Below are 13,669 nucleotides of genomic sequence, written 5' to 3'. Positions count from 1 at the left end.
TTGAAAAAACTTGAAATTTCACCCAGTGATGCCATAGTGTTTCTCGCAGTAAACTTGATTAAAATGTGTAGCCTAGAACATATTTGGTTTTGTGGTGTGAACACTCTGTCTGAGTCTTCTATCGCATTCTTTTGTCCACAGTACAGATCTGGTGGTGGTAGTAGTAGTAATGGATGATAATGAAGAGGAGGCATAGAGAGCATTTATGATAAAACCATAAAACCAAAAGCTTCTTTCTAATGTGGTTTTTGGCCCATTCATCTTTCCCTAACTAGCTCTTGTTGTGACATGAATGACCTGAATCCACTCCCAATTTATCACTGACCTCTTGCAGTAACTGCTATGTTGAGCTTATTATACCTGCTGTAATTTGCGTCATTGTTAAGGTGGAGCCTGAGCTCCATTCAAAATTAACTTAAGGAGTGTTTGTCTGCGTGTGTGTGTCTAGCCAAAGGTCACAACTTCCAGTACAATTCCCTGTTCGTGCTCCACCCTAAACATCGAGCAGGAAACTACTAATTCACTTTTTTCATAGCCTGTTTGAATAAGTCTTCGATATTGCCAGAAGCCAAGTTCAACATGAGATAAATTCATGATGCATATCTTATATGCTGTCTGATTAAAACTCATAGAAGCACGGTTGAGTGATGTTTGACGAAGGCAGGCAGAACCTGTTTTTAAGAAGTAGAAGTTGTGATGTGAGAATGATTGGAAGTAAGACTCTGACAAGGAAATTTCATACAAACCACCAGCTCAGTGAAGGACTTGCCAGTAAGCCACGGGTCATTTAACTTCCCCAGTTTACCAATGACCCCATCTTGCAAACGGCAAAAAGAGAGGCATAAGAGAAAGCATGAATGCTGATAAATGGTAAGAAACTGGCTGTTTACAGACAATTTAACTGTCCAGCAAAACTATCCTGTTAAGACATCGCTTTCATCACAAACACTTCAGCAGTTATTTCCTTTTCATGTGCACAATGCCTTGGTGTCTGCTCTTGTGAAGGCAATGCAAAGGTTTTTGTTGTGGAGTAACTCGCAGCAGAATTATCCTTAAATCCCTTACTAATTATGGTCCGTGGGAAGAGTACTTACGACTAAACAACAAGCTACTAAAAAGTGACGAAAGACCCATTTTAGCAATTATCAGTAAATTAAATTCATGTGTCTGCAAGGAGACTGAACAACTCATTTTATAAAATCACAGTCTGTGGCATTTTATAAGTTTAATTTTTCACCACCAGATTTGCACATACAGGAGAGACCACTTAGTCCTACAGTCAATATATTAATTTATTCCCACCAACTCTCTTAAAGCCTACACACATAATAAACTGAAACGCTCTGGTTACAGTGTTTGTTGAGTTTTGTGGCGCGGTATGATCTGTGTTTTTGTAATGGGGGAAATGGGCAGTGGTCATGCATGACAATGTACACTGAATCACTGAAGCACCTCAGAAATAGAGGTGAAAGACAGACGAAAAGAGATGAACTTTGACTGTGGAACACTCTTAACGGACAACCTCACACAAGTTTGTACAATAAAACGGTGTTTACATAAAGGCATCCACATGAACCAGTGCTTGTCTATGAAGTAAAATAACTTTGGCGATGAAGCAGTATCTCCCATCTTTTCTATGTTTAAATGGTGTTGGAGCCAAAGATTGCATACACTAGAGCTCTGCAGAGGGAGCAGTGCCCAGTCCTGCTGTGAGCGAGCGAGGCACAGAGGGATGTCTGTTGTTTTCTCAGATTCAGTAAGAAAGTCAGATTCTTCATAAATATGTGTTCCACAAATATTGATGTAGCTGTCCGCTATCCAAAAAAAGATGATGCATTTTGACTGAGGAGATCCTCAAGCATGACTTGAGAGTATGTGTCTCCTCTCTGTTTCATTCTGTTAAACTCAGAACTTTGTCTGGCAGGTAAAAGCCTCCTTCCACCTGGTTTGAGGTGCACTGTTGGATAAAACAACTTTTTAGGATCGCTAAAGCACCATTATCTACAGTTCACACAACTTTCTAATTGACTTTACCTTAAAAAGTTCAAAAAAGTGGAAAGAACACAGTACATCCTTTAACCTGTTATCTGTTTATATACATAAGGCGGCTTGAAGGAATTTAGCTTCCTGGAATCCCTCATATTTTGTGACCCTGTGAATGAATACAGTGTTTGTGACCCTGTGGAACAGTGTTTGAACTACATGCAAGTGTGCGCTTTGTTGTCCATGCCGTACCCGAACAACATTAGCAGGATGGAGGACAATCTCTAAAGTATGTAAGCGAGCATTTTTTTTCCATTGGTGACCACACCACTGGCTAAAGATCTAATTAAGCAGTGGCCATGTTAACAACAACTCACTGGAGTAACAGCACCCTGTTTAAACCTGCCTGACAGATCTATGTGGGCTGTTAAAGGAGCAGGCAGAGAGGCGGAGCATCTGAGTTTAGTCCAGCAGCAATGAGTCGACAATTATATTCAAGTTGTCACTCAAACAGCAACCCTGCCTTCATCTTCCAAACTACCTGCTCCATTGGCTGGAGCAGCTGTCTGTCTCAGGCTTTGCCCGTCTTCATGTAGGTGGGGATGGTGCCACGCTGTGTCAGTCCCTCAAATCGCTTGTAGGTATAGTTGAGGAAGACCCAGTCCTTGGACTTGAAATCAGGCTCTGTTACATTTGTCACTGCAATAAGAGGAGAGTCTTGTCAGTCAAATTAAAGTATCTCTCACCGAGAAGAGCCACATAAAAAATCTATTCCAAAATCTCACCACTCTGTCTATTTGGAATAAATGTATTCCAAATCTATTCTCTCTCTCTGAGAAGAACCAAATAATAAATGTATTCCAAATCTATTCTCTCTCTCTGAGAAGAACCAAATAATAAATGTATTCCAAATCTATTCTCTCTCTCTGAGAAGAACCAAATAATAAATGTATTCCAAATCTATCCTCTCTCTCTGAGAAGAACCAAATAATAAATGTATTCCAAATCTATCCTCTCTCTCTGAGAAGAACCAAATAATAAATGTATTCCAAATCTATCCTCTCTCTCTGAGAACCAAATAATAAATGTATTCCAAATCTATCCTCTCTCCCTGAGAAGAACCAAATAATAAATGTATTCCAAATCTATCCTCTCTCCCTGAGAAGAACCACACCATAAATCTGTTCCAAAATCTCACCTCTCTGTTTTGACAATGGTCCCTGATGGCTCCTGAAATTGTATAATGTAAATGACCTCTCACAGCTAGAATATCTCATCTCTAACTCAGTCTACATGGTGCCATCTACTGGTCAAAATGAGTAGCTGTCTTAAAATATTACAGCCCTCTAGCAAATTATGTTTGTGACTAAAAAGCACTGGTAACCATCGGTTTCTTTAATCCTCAAATAATATTTGCAAGATTAAAAAAAAACCCTGATGTATAACTGTATTTCCTTGTTAAAACGCTTACAGTTTGTCTCTTTTTAAATCCGTTCTTAAATAGAGATTTTATTATCACCAACCCGTAACTGTTTTGACTGTTGTTACGCATAGTTCCTTCCATTAATTTCCTTGTCTGTTAAATAATTCAAATTACTATTCAACATGCATGTGCCTCAAATGCGACTGGGCTCTATCAACTCCATTTTATTCTGTGTGGAGCACACCTCAGTGTTTACAGATATTTGATCTGATTCCTGAAGAGATGAGAAATCTTCCTCACCTGGCTGTAAAATGTCTGACTCGGGGAAGTCATCAAAGTTGGATGTGTCATCAATGCTTTTGATTTCAATAGAGATGGCAGCAGGTCTCTCTCTGTGAGTCAGCAATACGTGCAATCAGATTCACTGTCTCTCTCTCTCTCTCACACACTCACCCCCACACTCACACCCACGCTCACCCCCACGCTCACCCCCACGCTCACCCCCACGCTCACCCCCACGCTCACACCCACGCTCACACCCACGCTCACACACACACCCCAACAAAGTCAGGCACGACACATTAAAATACACACAGCTGGACATACATGATTAGACATTAATATGTTTGTACCAACAAAACTAGTGGTGGATAGAGAATAAGCAGTGAGGAGAGATCTACATGCCTGATGTGTTCCCAGTCTACAGACTCAAAGAATGGATGGCTTTTTATCTCCTCCACACTGACTGCACCAATACGGTTTTCAGCATCAGTACAGTACCTAATAAACACACACACATAAAATCAGTATGAGCACTGGACACACGTGTGAGCTGTGAGAACACAGGGCAGTTGTAAAGTTGCATAAACAGCAAAAGAACTTTCCTGATCCTCCACCACCAGGACATACCAGTCCAAACTGCCCTATTCTGTATAAAACTGATCTCACCCAAGGATCAGGTTGCATCTTCTGTAATTGTGTGTGTACTAACCTGAGGATAAGATCCTTGGCTTTCTCTGAAATGGGCACCTCAGGAGGGAACACAAGTGTCTCCTTCCAGTTCATCACCTTTCTGTACGTCTCCTGTGGGGTCTCCGAGCAGAATGGTGGATAGCCTGGAACACACAGTACAGGTCAAACAGACTGACTGCAGCTACATCATACAGTACTGACTCTTTACATAAAATGACTGGGGTATAAGGGTAAGTTAATCTAGCTAGCTTTCAATAGTTTGAGAACATAATCACAGAAAAATGTATTACTAAACTTGTTAATTTGCTTTATCTTTATTTCTTTTGTCGTATGTGTTTTTTACTCCTTTTGTTGGGGTCATCCTTCCTACTGACATCTTTAATAATTCAACATTCCAACAGCATTCCTATAGCATTCCTACAGCATTCCCATTGTGTTTGTAATTCCTCCTCACCATGTACATACCTATCAACATCTCATACATAATGACTCCAAGTGACCACCAATCACAAAGCTTGTTATATCCAGTCTGCATGAACACTTCTGGAGCAATGTAGTCTGGTGTACCAACTGTGGAATATGCCTGGGAGACACAGAGCGAGAGCTGACAAACCAAATTCCCCAGTGACCATGTAGTAGACTCTCATGTTCAGCAGGACTGATCAGATACCATGGGATCTGTCTCTGGTCAACATGTCACTATAGTGAATGGTACATTTCTGAGCAAATGTGGTTTTTGTAATGTGTGATGTTTAAAATTCCGATTATTGTGCTGTATTGTACTGTATTGTAGTGTGTTGTGTTTTGGGCTCTTGAGAACTGTGAAGTGTATGCCACCAAAAACAAAAACAAGACCAAAAACATAATCACACTTGCACACACACACACACACACACACACACACATACCAGCTGTCTCCGGTTCTTCTTCCACGTCTCTGCTTTCCTTTTTGAGTTCATGTTTTGAAATGCTATTGGAAAAGACAGAGTATTATGAATTATCCATCTAGGAATCCTCACCATTAGTAAACTGTTCTACAACCCTGGCATAATCATTCACTTAGCAGACCCTCCATTTTAGGGAGACAACAGAGGAGAGTGAGTTGAAGGTGCTCAGTCCACAGTGTTCACTGTTCATGGACCCAGCCAAAATGTCCAAGCCTGTGTGTATGTGTCCATTATGCATAATCACACAAATAGATACTCAGCATGCTCAAATCACAGACATACTCTTCAATGTATCTTACAAATGTCACGTGTGTGGAAGCACATTACTCACAAAAGTCACTGGGAGGGTTGTGTGTGAGGTTCCTATAAAATTCAGTCCGGTGGGCCTTCTTCAGGCCAGTGCACAGGCCAAAGTCTGACAGTTTGACATGCCCCTGAGAATCCAAAATACCATTTAGAGTCAGTTAAGAGGACCTCAGTGAAGTCTCATAAATGTAGATATTGAACTCTGCTTGTTACAGCTCATCTTTTAGCCACCACACAATGAGCCTTTAGCCATCAGCGTCTTCACATTCTCACTCTGCTGCATCTCACCATTTGTGGAAAAAAGAGCACTGGAAAACTGGAGAGTACTGGAAATAGTATTGATGCAGATACTTCTAATGAAATGTGGACACCCCTACAAGAGTTTGTATGCGTGTGTGTGAGAAACTGTATGTGACCAAGCGATTGTTTGTTTGTGTGTGCATGTGTGTGTGTGTTGTTGAGCGACCATGAAATTGAGAAGTTGTGCGTGCGCTTGTTTCCATGACTCACCCGTGAGTCTAGTAATAAATTGTCTGGTTTGATGTCTCTGTGAATGAAGCCCAGCTGGTGAATAGAGTCTATGGCAAGGACTGTCTCAGCAATATAGAACTGTGTTGCCTCTTCAGACAGCGTGTCCTTCTTCATCAACAACGTCATCATATCTCCTACACACACAGAAAGACACTGTCAGATTCATCCTTCTTTACTTTCAGACAGTCTGGGGAGACCTCCACACATCTAGTTTGTGGTTTATGATCTGTTTGGATCAAAGGAGAAAGACAGCTGCCCCTAAACACAAGCTTTTACTAAACAACTCAACAGTTTTAACTCAGTCAGTTTGTCTGCCTCTCTGCTTTACCCAAGTAAGGCCAAGATACATCAACAGCAATAATAATAATAACAATAATAATAATAATAATAATAATAAAACTAATCATAATAATTCTGTCATAGACATGAGCCATGTGCTGAGAGACTAGATAGCCCATTAGTACAGACAGATTACAAACTGTAATAAGAATTATAGAAAACACAGATGTCTCCTAAACCACCATCTGGTTGCTGAATTCCTCATCCTCTCCTCTATTACTATAAAACAGCAGAGCTCTGAGAGCTGCTGAGACCCTCTGATGGGAAAACACTGCTGTTCGGACCTCCAGGCAGGAACTCCATGATGAGGTAAAGATTCCTCTTATCCTGGAAGCTGTAAAACATCTTCACCACCCAAGCTCCATCAGCTTCCACCAGAATATCCCGTTCTGCACGAATATGAGCCACCTGACCATATGAGGGATAAAGGAATTAAAAAACAGCCCACAGACAAACAAAAACAAGCATACACACACACACACAGAGAAAAAGACCCCACAGGGACCCACACTGACCTGCTCTTTCTCCAACATATCAGCTTTCCTCAGGATCTTCATGGCATAAATGTGTCCAGTGTCCTTTTTCTGTACAAGACGTACCTGAGAACAGCAGGTCAAATCATGCTGCTATCAGTCATTCTCACCACTAGGGGTCACTGAAGAGCGTAACATAGAGCCTGAGCCTACAGAGGGTACTTGTGACATCGAGAAAGTGGATGGCAGACACCAAACACAAAAATTGTCTTTTTTTTTTTTTTTAACTTTTATTCCAGGAGAGTTTCTACGCACCAATGCTGTCTATGTCTTGATCAAGCTTCTAAAGAAAAAAAACGGACGATAATTTGAACATAATCAATCACACAGGTACCTCTCCAAAGGCACCCCTGCCGATAACTTTGAGAGACTCAAAGTCATCCAGTCCCAGTCGAGTCCTCTTGAGTCGCAGGAACTCTGTCTCTTTGCGGGCATGCTGAGAACGTCGCATGACTTTCTACAATATGCGTATCAGACAGATGGAAAGACAGGGAGATCAGAAAAAAAAAAAAAGGTAGCCTTTTGAGGGGCTCAAGTTTTTTATAATTAGAACCCACAGGACGAATGCATGACAGCACGGCTTCTCACCTCCTCGTCTGGCAACCCTTCCTCTTCCATCACTTTCTCCAGCTTCTTCTGTCTGCACACACACAAACACATAACACAGCACAGACCTGCATTAATACGTGCACAAAAACAGAAGGGAACCCACTACTGCAAGATTGATTTATTTCAGTCTCAGATGTTAGATGGTAGTAGTGAGTATTCCTGCCCAAAGAAAGACCAGCCCGTCTGTGTTAGTAGCTGACAGGGCTGTTAACTTAGTCCTAGCAGAAAGCAGATGTCTGTATCACACTTAATATAACTCATACTGCATGTGTCAGTTGTTATGACAATCAATACTTTTATCCCAGTATTAAGTCTTATATGTTAATAACATCTATTCCACCAAGTAAGAGAATTTTTTGTTTCTTCAAGTCCCGGCACTTTCACACGTACCTCATCTCCCGCTCCTCATGCTGGGTAAGCAGCGTGCTGTAGAAGTTCTCCAGTGTAAGCTTGGCCACCGTCACCCTCTCGCGGGTGTGGTTACTCATGGGGAGGGGCGCTGCCATCCCTCCAGTCATGGCCATACTATCCTATAGAGCCACCAGACACAGGCACGTGAGCCCACACACAGATGGTCCCATTCAAATCCAGTCATGGTCATGCTATTCACTGACCTTAAGATTCAGGTAATTATTCAGAACTAAATTTAAATCTACAAAAATCCCTTAATTTCCAACAAACACCAAACAAATTACAATTCTACCTGTTTACAGTGTTGTTGTTGTACACTTCTGATATGTGCTAACTTGAGATGAAAATTGTCACAAAAACTATTTCTAAAAAATGTAAAACCGAATGCATCCCACAAATTTTCAGTGCGAACACAAAATATATTAACCTAATGTTACACACCACAAATTGGTTGGTTGATTTTCAACCATAGAGGGCTAAGTGTCCACTTTAAGCTGAACCACAATAACAACTATTTGGATTACATTCTACAAACCAGTACTGACTTCTGTATCTGATAACCTGACAATCAGAGTTACAAGCCAACTCTTCTCAGGAATGCTCTCCTGCACTTTCCACGGTCAAAGAAATAAATGCAAAGTAACTACGATGACAACTTATACAAAATCAACACTAACTGACTGTCGATAGGTACAACGTCCAGAGTTTCCCAGACGGCTGGTCGGACTGTCTTTCTCTCTGCTGACCATAAAGGTGAGAACAACCTATTTCTCAGTCTCTGCCTAAGTGTTCCTTATTATCTTTATCATGGTATCACCAATAATACCCAACCACAGAATGACATTTCAGTGAGTAGAGCGAAGGCTAGTTTATATTCCGTCTGAACAGTACTGTGTCTGCAGATCAGCTGAAAATTTCCAAATCATTCCTTCAGCCTGGGTTTATGATTCAACAGTCTTCAAATGACAGTGTTCCTACCTTAAACCATTCCCGTAGTGATGGTTAAAAGGGGGGGGGGGGGGGGGTCATAGCTGTCCAACTGTCATTCTGACTGTAACGAATGTGGAATGGTTGCGTATGTGTGAATAAGATGTAAGAGAGCACGAGCAAAGTCTGCTTACCAGGTGATTTTTGTAACTTTAGTATGCTCTTTTCACCCGTTACTGCATGAGTTCTGCAAATTTAGCATGTTCTTCTTACCTTTTTACACATTTTTGTACCTTCTGGGAGCTCTGTGTGCTCCATTTTTTGTTTTCGTGAAGACAATGTTTAAATGTTCAAAAATCTTCAGAAGTTTTTCTGAGTATTTCATTACACATATGTTTAAAGGATATTTTGTGCTAGAGTTTGTATCACTGTAAAATTTGAAAGTAACATTTTCATACATATTGCAAATGAACACTGTCCCCCAATATCAGTTATCAGTGTCCTTGATTACTAATAATCTGTACTGGTATCTGCCCTTGAAAACCCCATACTGATCGACTGAAAACAGAGCACACAAACATACCAGTAAAACACTTCTATGTATTCTTGGTAGATTCAGCACCTTGAGCTTAGAGGCAAACTGCGAATGAATTCTTTTTCTAGAATGACTGAAAATGTATTTTGTCAAGAATGGGGAGAAAATCCTCTGACCGTTTGAGAGGTAGTTTTAGGAGAATGCTGTAAGCCCAGACAGGATTCCTTTGCTATCTGTATGGGGGTCTGTGGTTGTACTTAAAGAGAGAACAATAATGGGTGGCAGTGAAATCAACACCTCTGAAGCAGGTGGAGAAAACTATTTGTTGGCCAAAACCCCTGGCCAAGATAAGTCTCATTGTCTGTGTTTGAGTGCAGTGTGTATAAATAACATTTTCACTTCTGCATCTCCTTCAATTCAGCGATCTCAGTAATATACAAATACCATCCTTGACATACCTCACTAACTCTTTCAAGACAATTCTGCTTTAAAACAGTCCTAACTAATACTCCCCTGCTCTTAAAAAGCGACTTCTAATACACCTTTACTTTTAAAGCAGACTTAACTAACACACTGTACCTTTAAAACAGTCCTAACTACTAAACCACCACTTTTACAGGTAGTGTTCTATTAGTTAGTAAATATGAGTAAACCTGGCCTTTGTAATGTATCAGAGCTCTTGAGTATGTTTGGAGTACAACAGAGGTCTTGAGAAAAGCAGTGCTTAGTATTTACAAGAGCTCTTAAGTAAAGGTTGGTATATAACAGGACAACAGTGTGAATGTTCCATTAGTGGAGTTTGAGACTCAGTAAACTGGATCCACCAGCCTCCACCCTGCCCCTGCTGCCAGACAGGAAACTGCTCCCCACCAGAGTGAAAAAAAATCAGTAAAAGAACCCAGTCAGGACGAAAGGGAGGTATGAAGGAGGTAAAGAATGAGGGGTGAGCTAAACAGGCCAAGAAACACACACAACACCGCGCCCTCTTCTTCTTACAGACTTGTCCTTCATCTTCTGAGGAGAAGGAAGGGAGGAGAAAACATGCATCACATACGCAGGGGAGAGGGGTCAGAACGGCTCTCATAACAGACCATTACAATACAGCAATATAAATGCCTAAATACCAGCAGCACGTAGGCTAAATATGAAAGCTAGAATCTTAACATCTGAATATCATTCCGTTCAAAAAAATTAAGTGGGAGCCAGAAACACAGCAGGGCCAAGAACAGAACTACGCAAATTAGCACATAACTGTCTCATCTCCATGTTCATTATTCTCAACAGTCCAGAAGAAAAATAACATTCTGAGGGGGAAAGGTTACCTTTCAGGTACTGTATCTCTGGTGTAGTTTATAAGACTCTCCAGCTAAGTAGTGTCAGTATTACCACCGTATGCCTGGCAGGGCTAAATGCTCGACCAGCACTGTGCTCAGCTACAATGAAAGGACACATCCAGTTCCTACTCTTCTTTACAGAGTGATCAGCACAAAGGCTCATAACACATGACACCACACATGCTCTGAGCTGAGTGGTGTCACCACAACACTGTCTGCATCTATGCCCATCTCTCTCAGAATGGTACCAAAGACAGGATGACATGGAAAGACACAAATCTATCAACGCACAAATGCTCAGATATGTAATACGTCCCTGAGTAGGAGTTGCTCTTACTATAGTAGACCATTGAGTGGCAGTGGTCAAACATCACAAAATCACATGGCTGACACTACAGAATTTTTTTGGACTAATGCAAACACCACTACTCATCCTAGAACGGCTGTTTTTAGTTCACGGTTATGGCTTCTAATCTCCAATGCAAAATCAAGTCTGCCTAACAATCCCCTCAGAGGACATATGTGGCATTTCCTTAAATCTGTGAAATACACGCAGTTTTGTCAAACTTTCAAGAATCTACATAAGTAACAAACACCTTTCCTGAAGTGCCCAGTAAAGGGAGTTCTTGTCAAAGAGAAATGCTCTTTGCCATAGCCCTGAACAACCCCCTCCTTTTTTTTTGGTTTGTTTGTTTGTTTTGTTTTTGTTTTTGTTTTTTGTTCTTGTTTTTGTATTTGTTGTTGTTGTTATTATTGTTTTAATAAGCAAGCAGTAACGCACCCCATTCAACTCGCCTATTTATAACCAAGCCCTTGACAGTTCACATGGAGATGTCAGTGCAGGAACTTATCAAAAATGTGGTACCGCGAAGGCAAATACAACACTGTGTGCGTCTGAACACGCTGAGTGGCAGTCTGTAGAGGTAGCGATAATTCAGAGATCAAACATTAAGTGGGAAAAGCCACTTTTATACTCGCTCTTCCTAAATAATTGCGATTCAGTGCACGGACTAGCATAAAGCAAATTATAATCACAGTGCAATACTCTACGTCATTTGCCACATGCGCACTGTTTTGACAGTGACCTTCCGGACGTAAACATGCAGCTTGACGGGTTTTAAAGAATCTCTGTTTACTTGTTGGTGATAGACCAACGTATTAACGGGACACCCAGGCCTTCGTTCCCTATTCAAAGCAGCTAGCGATAGCGTACATGTAACACCAATCTAGGATTTGACTGGTAAAATGCCTCGATAAAAATATGTGCACCGTTCGCGCAGCATGCAGAATGGTGATATTTATTCTAAAATTAGTTATGCGCCATGTCACTTACTATTTTCACGTATATGACGTTTGTCGGGGATTTTAATAGCAATTCCAAAAATAAAGCCAAGTCAAAATCCGTGCGAACACATTAGCCTGCGCGCAAGAGGTGTGCAACCTTGACAGAAAGCGGCACTATTTTGCTATACATACCTCTGCGTCCTGCTCCAGTCTTCAAATAGCACGCTAGCTACCTAGCGTTCCTCACAGGAGAAATGAAAAATCTACAAATAATAATAATTAATAGCCCGTCAGTTCAGGAGGAAGATGACAGCTTGGTGGCCACTCTCTCCAGTCCTCAAATGTTTCACATGACTGTCAGGAGCAGCTCTTAAATTTACAAATATGCATTTATACTCGTCTATACACGAACGCTTATTCAAAGTGTCAAGCACCCTCAAGGCGACCTGGTAAAACATAATACAACCAAATTTCCTGGTTGCACAGGCATAATACTCCTATTACGTCAGCCATCGTGCATTATTGACAGAAACGAAAGCCAATGGCCAGGAAAATTTAATAACGACACATTATTTGTACCAATCACCAATGAAGAAACGGGTAGACGTAATATGTCTTTCAACCAATCAGGCACAGCCAATATGATTTATCCTAAAGGTTTGAGAACGCCGTAAGTACTGACAACTGCTGTATTTGTCCTCAGTGTACAAACGTGATTCATCAAATAGCGGTCTGTCGTCAGACGGAGCATTCTTTTCTTTCCTTTTTATTGTAATGTAGTGTTACAACATGTAAGACGTTCTCACAGTTCTCCGGGCATAATGTAGACCATTAAACGATAAAAAGAAATGTATCACGTTTAATTATGATGAGCATGTTTTCTGAAGAAAAATTTAGGAAACATACTCTACGATTTTTTTGGATCGCACACAAAGCACACACGGTACATGTAGGATATTATGTTATGCAGGTCTGTTTATTCAATTTGGTGGAGGAGGAGGAGGCGTACCATAAGCAACATTGACATAAAGGCCTGTTTTTGGGTGTCTCAAATTTATTCTGTTTCCTATGGCATGCTTGGCCAGACATTACATCTAGGGCTCATTCTGTCCTTGTATGGTCTAGTCCATTGCTTGGAGAATCCAGTTAAGGACTGTGAGATCATTCTGCCAGGGTGTGGTTCTAGCTCATGTATAAGGGTGTTCCCTCTTTTGGTGAATAATGGTCAATTCATGCGCCATTTACAGGAGAAGGCAGCGACAGTGACTCACGTGGTATTTTTAGAAACAGATGAAGCTCACTGGTCTGATTGGGGTTAAGAAGGATTTTTTTTTCATTCGTTTCTTGAGATTAAATGATGAGGCACTTGGGAATAGAACAGACAAAAAATATGATATGTAGAGCCATAGCATGTATTTAAAAATTCCCCTGCTTGCACTGTAGATTTTTAAAATTCCTTATCTGGCTAAATGTTTTTTCTTTTTTTCAAGTTTACTCTCCAAAGATATCAAGATGGCAGGAAAACTGTTTAACCC

General features: G+C 40.9%; 1 protein-coding gene across 1 annotated transcript; it reads right to left on the bottom strand.

The window, feature by feature from the left end:
- Window positions 1-1,532: 1,532 nt before the first annotated feature.
- stk38l (serine/threonine kinase 38 like) lies at window positions 1,533-12,488 on the bottom strand. Its single transcript, XM_030773119.1, has 14 exons — window positions 12,327-12,488; window positions 8,034-8,173; window positions 7,623-7,674; window positions 7,369-7,491; window positions 7,017-7,100; window positions 6,786-6,909; window positions 6,142-6,296; window positions 5,657-5,759; window positions 5,287-5,348; window positions 4,844-4,961; window positions 4,398-4,521; window positions 4,091-4,186; window positions 3,707-3,798; window positions 1,533-2,682 (listed from the first exon to the last, which is right to left on the bottom strand). Exons 2-14 carry the CDS (start codon window positions 8,165-8,167, stop codon window positions 2,555-2,557), a joined length of 1,395 nt encoding a protein of 464 aa, XP_030628979.1. The 5' UTR covers window positions 8,168-8,173; window positions 12,327-12,488; the 3' UTR covers window positions 1,533-2,554.
- Window positions 12,489-13,669: the final 1,181 nt, after the last annotated feature.

The sequence above is a fragment of the Chanos chanos genome, chromosome 1 (assembly GCF_902362185.1).
Source record: "Chanos chanos chromosome 1, fChaCha1.1, whole genome shotgun sequence".
In the NCBI taxonomy this organism is placed as follows: Eukaryota; Metazoa; Chordata; class Actinopteri; order Gonorynchiformes; family Chanidae; genus Chanos; species Chanos chanos.
The sequence above is the reverse complement of the archived record's forward strand: the minus strand, read 5'-3'. Positions and strand labels throughout refer to the sequence as shown.

What these genes read in the sequence shown, in the direction of transcription:
- stk38l (XM_030773119.1), bottom strand. Translation starts at nt 8,167, where the DNA reads ATGGCCATGACTGGAGGGATGGCAGCGCCCCTCCCCATGAGTAACCAC. An exon ending in CATGGAGTTCCTGCCTGGAG is followed by an intron (nt 6,297 to 6,785) that starts GTCCGAACAGCA and finishes CTGTGTGTGTAG; the next exon opens with GAGATATGATGACGTTGTTG. An exon ending in CAACCCTCCCAGTGACTTTT is followed by an intron (nt 5,349 to 5,656) that starts GTGAGTAATGTG and finishes CTTTTCCAATAG; the next exon opens with CATTTCAAAACATGAACTCA.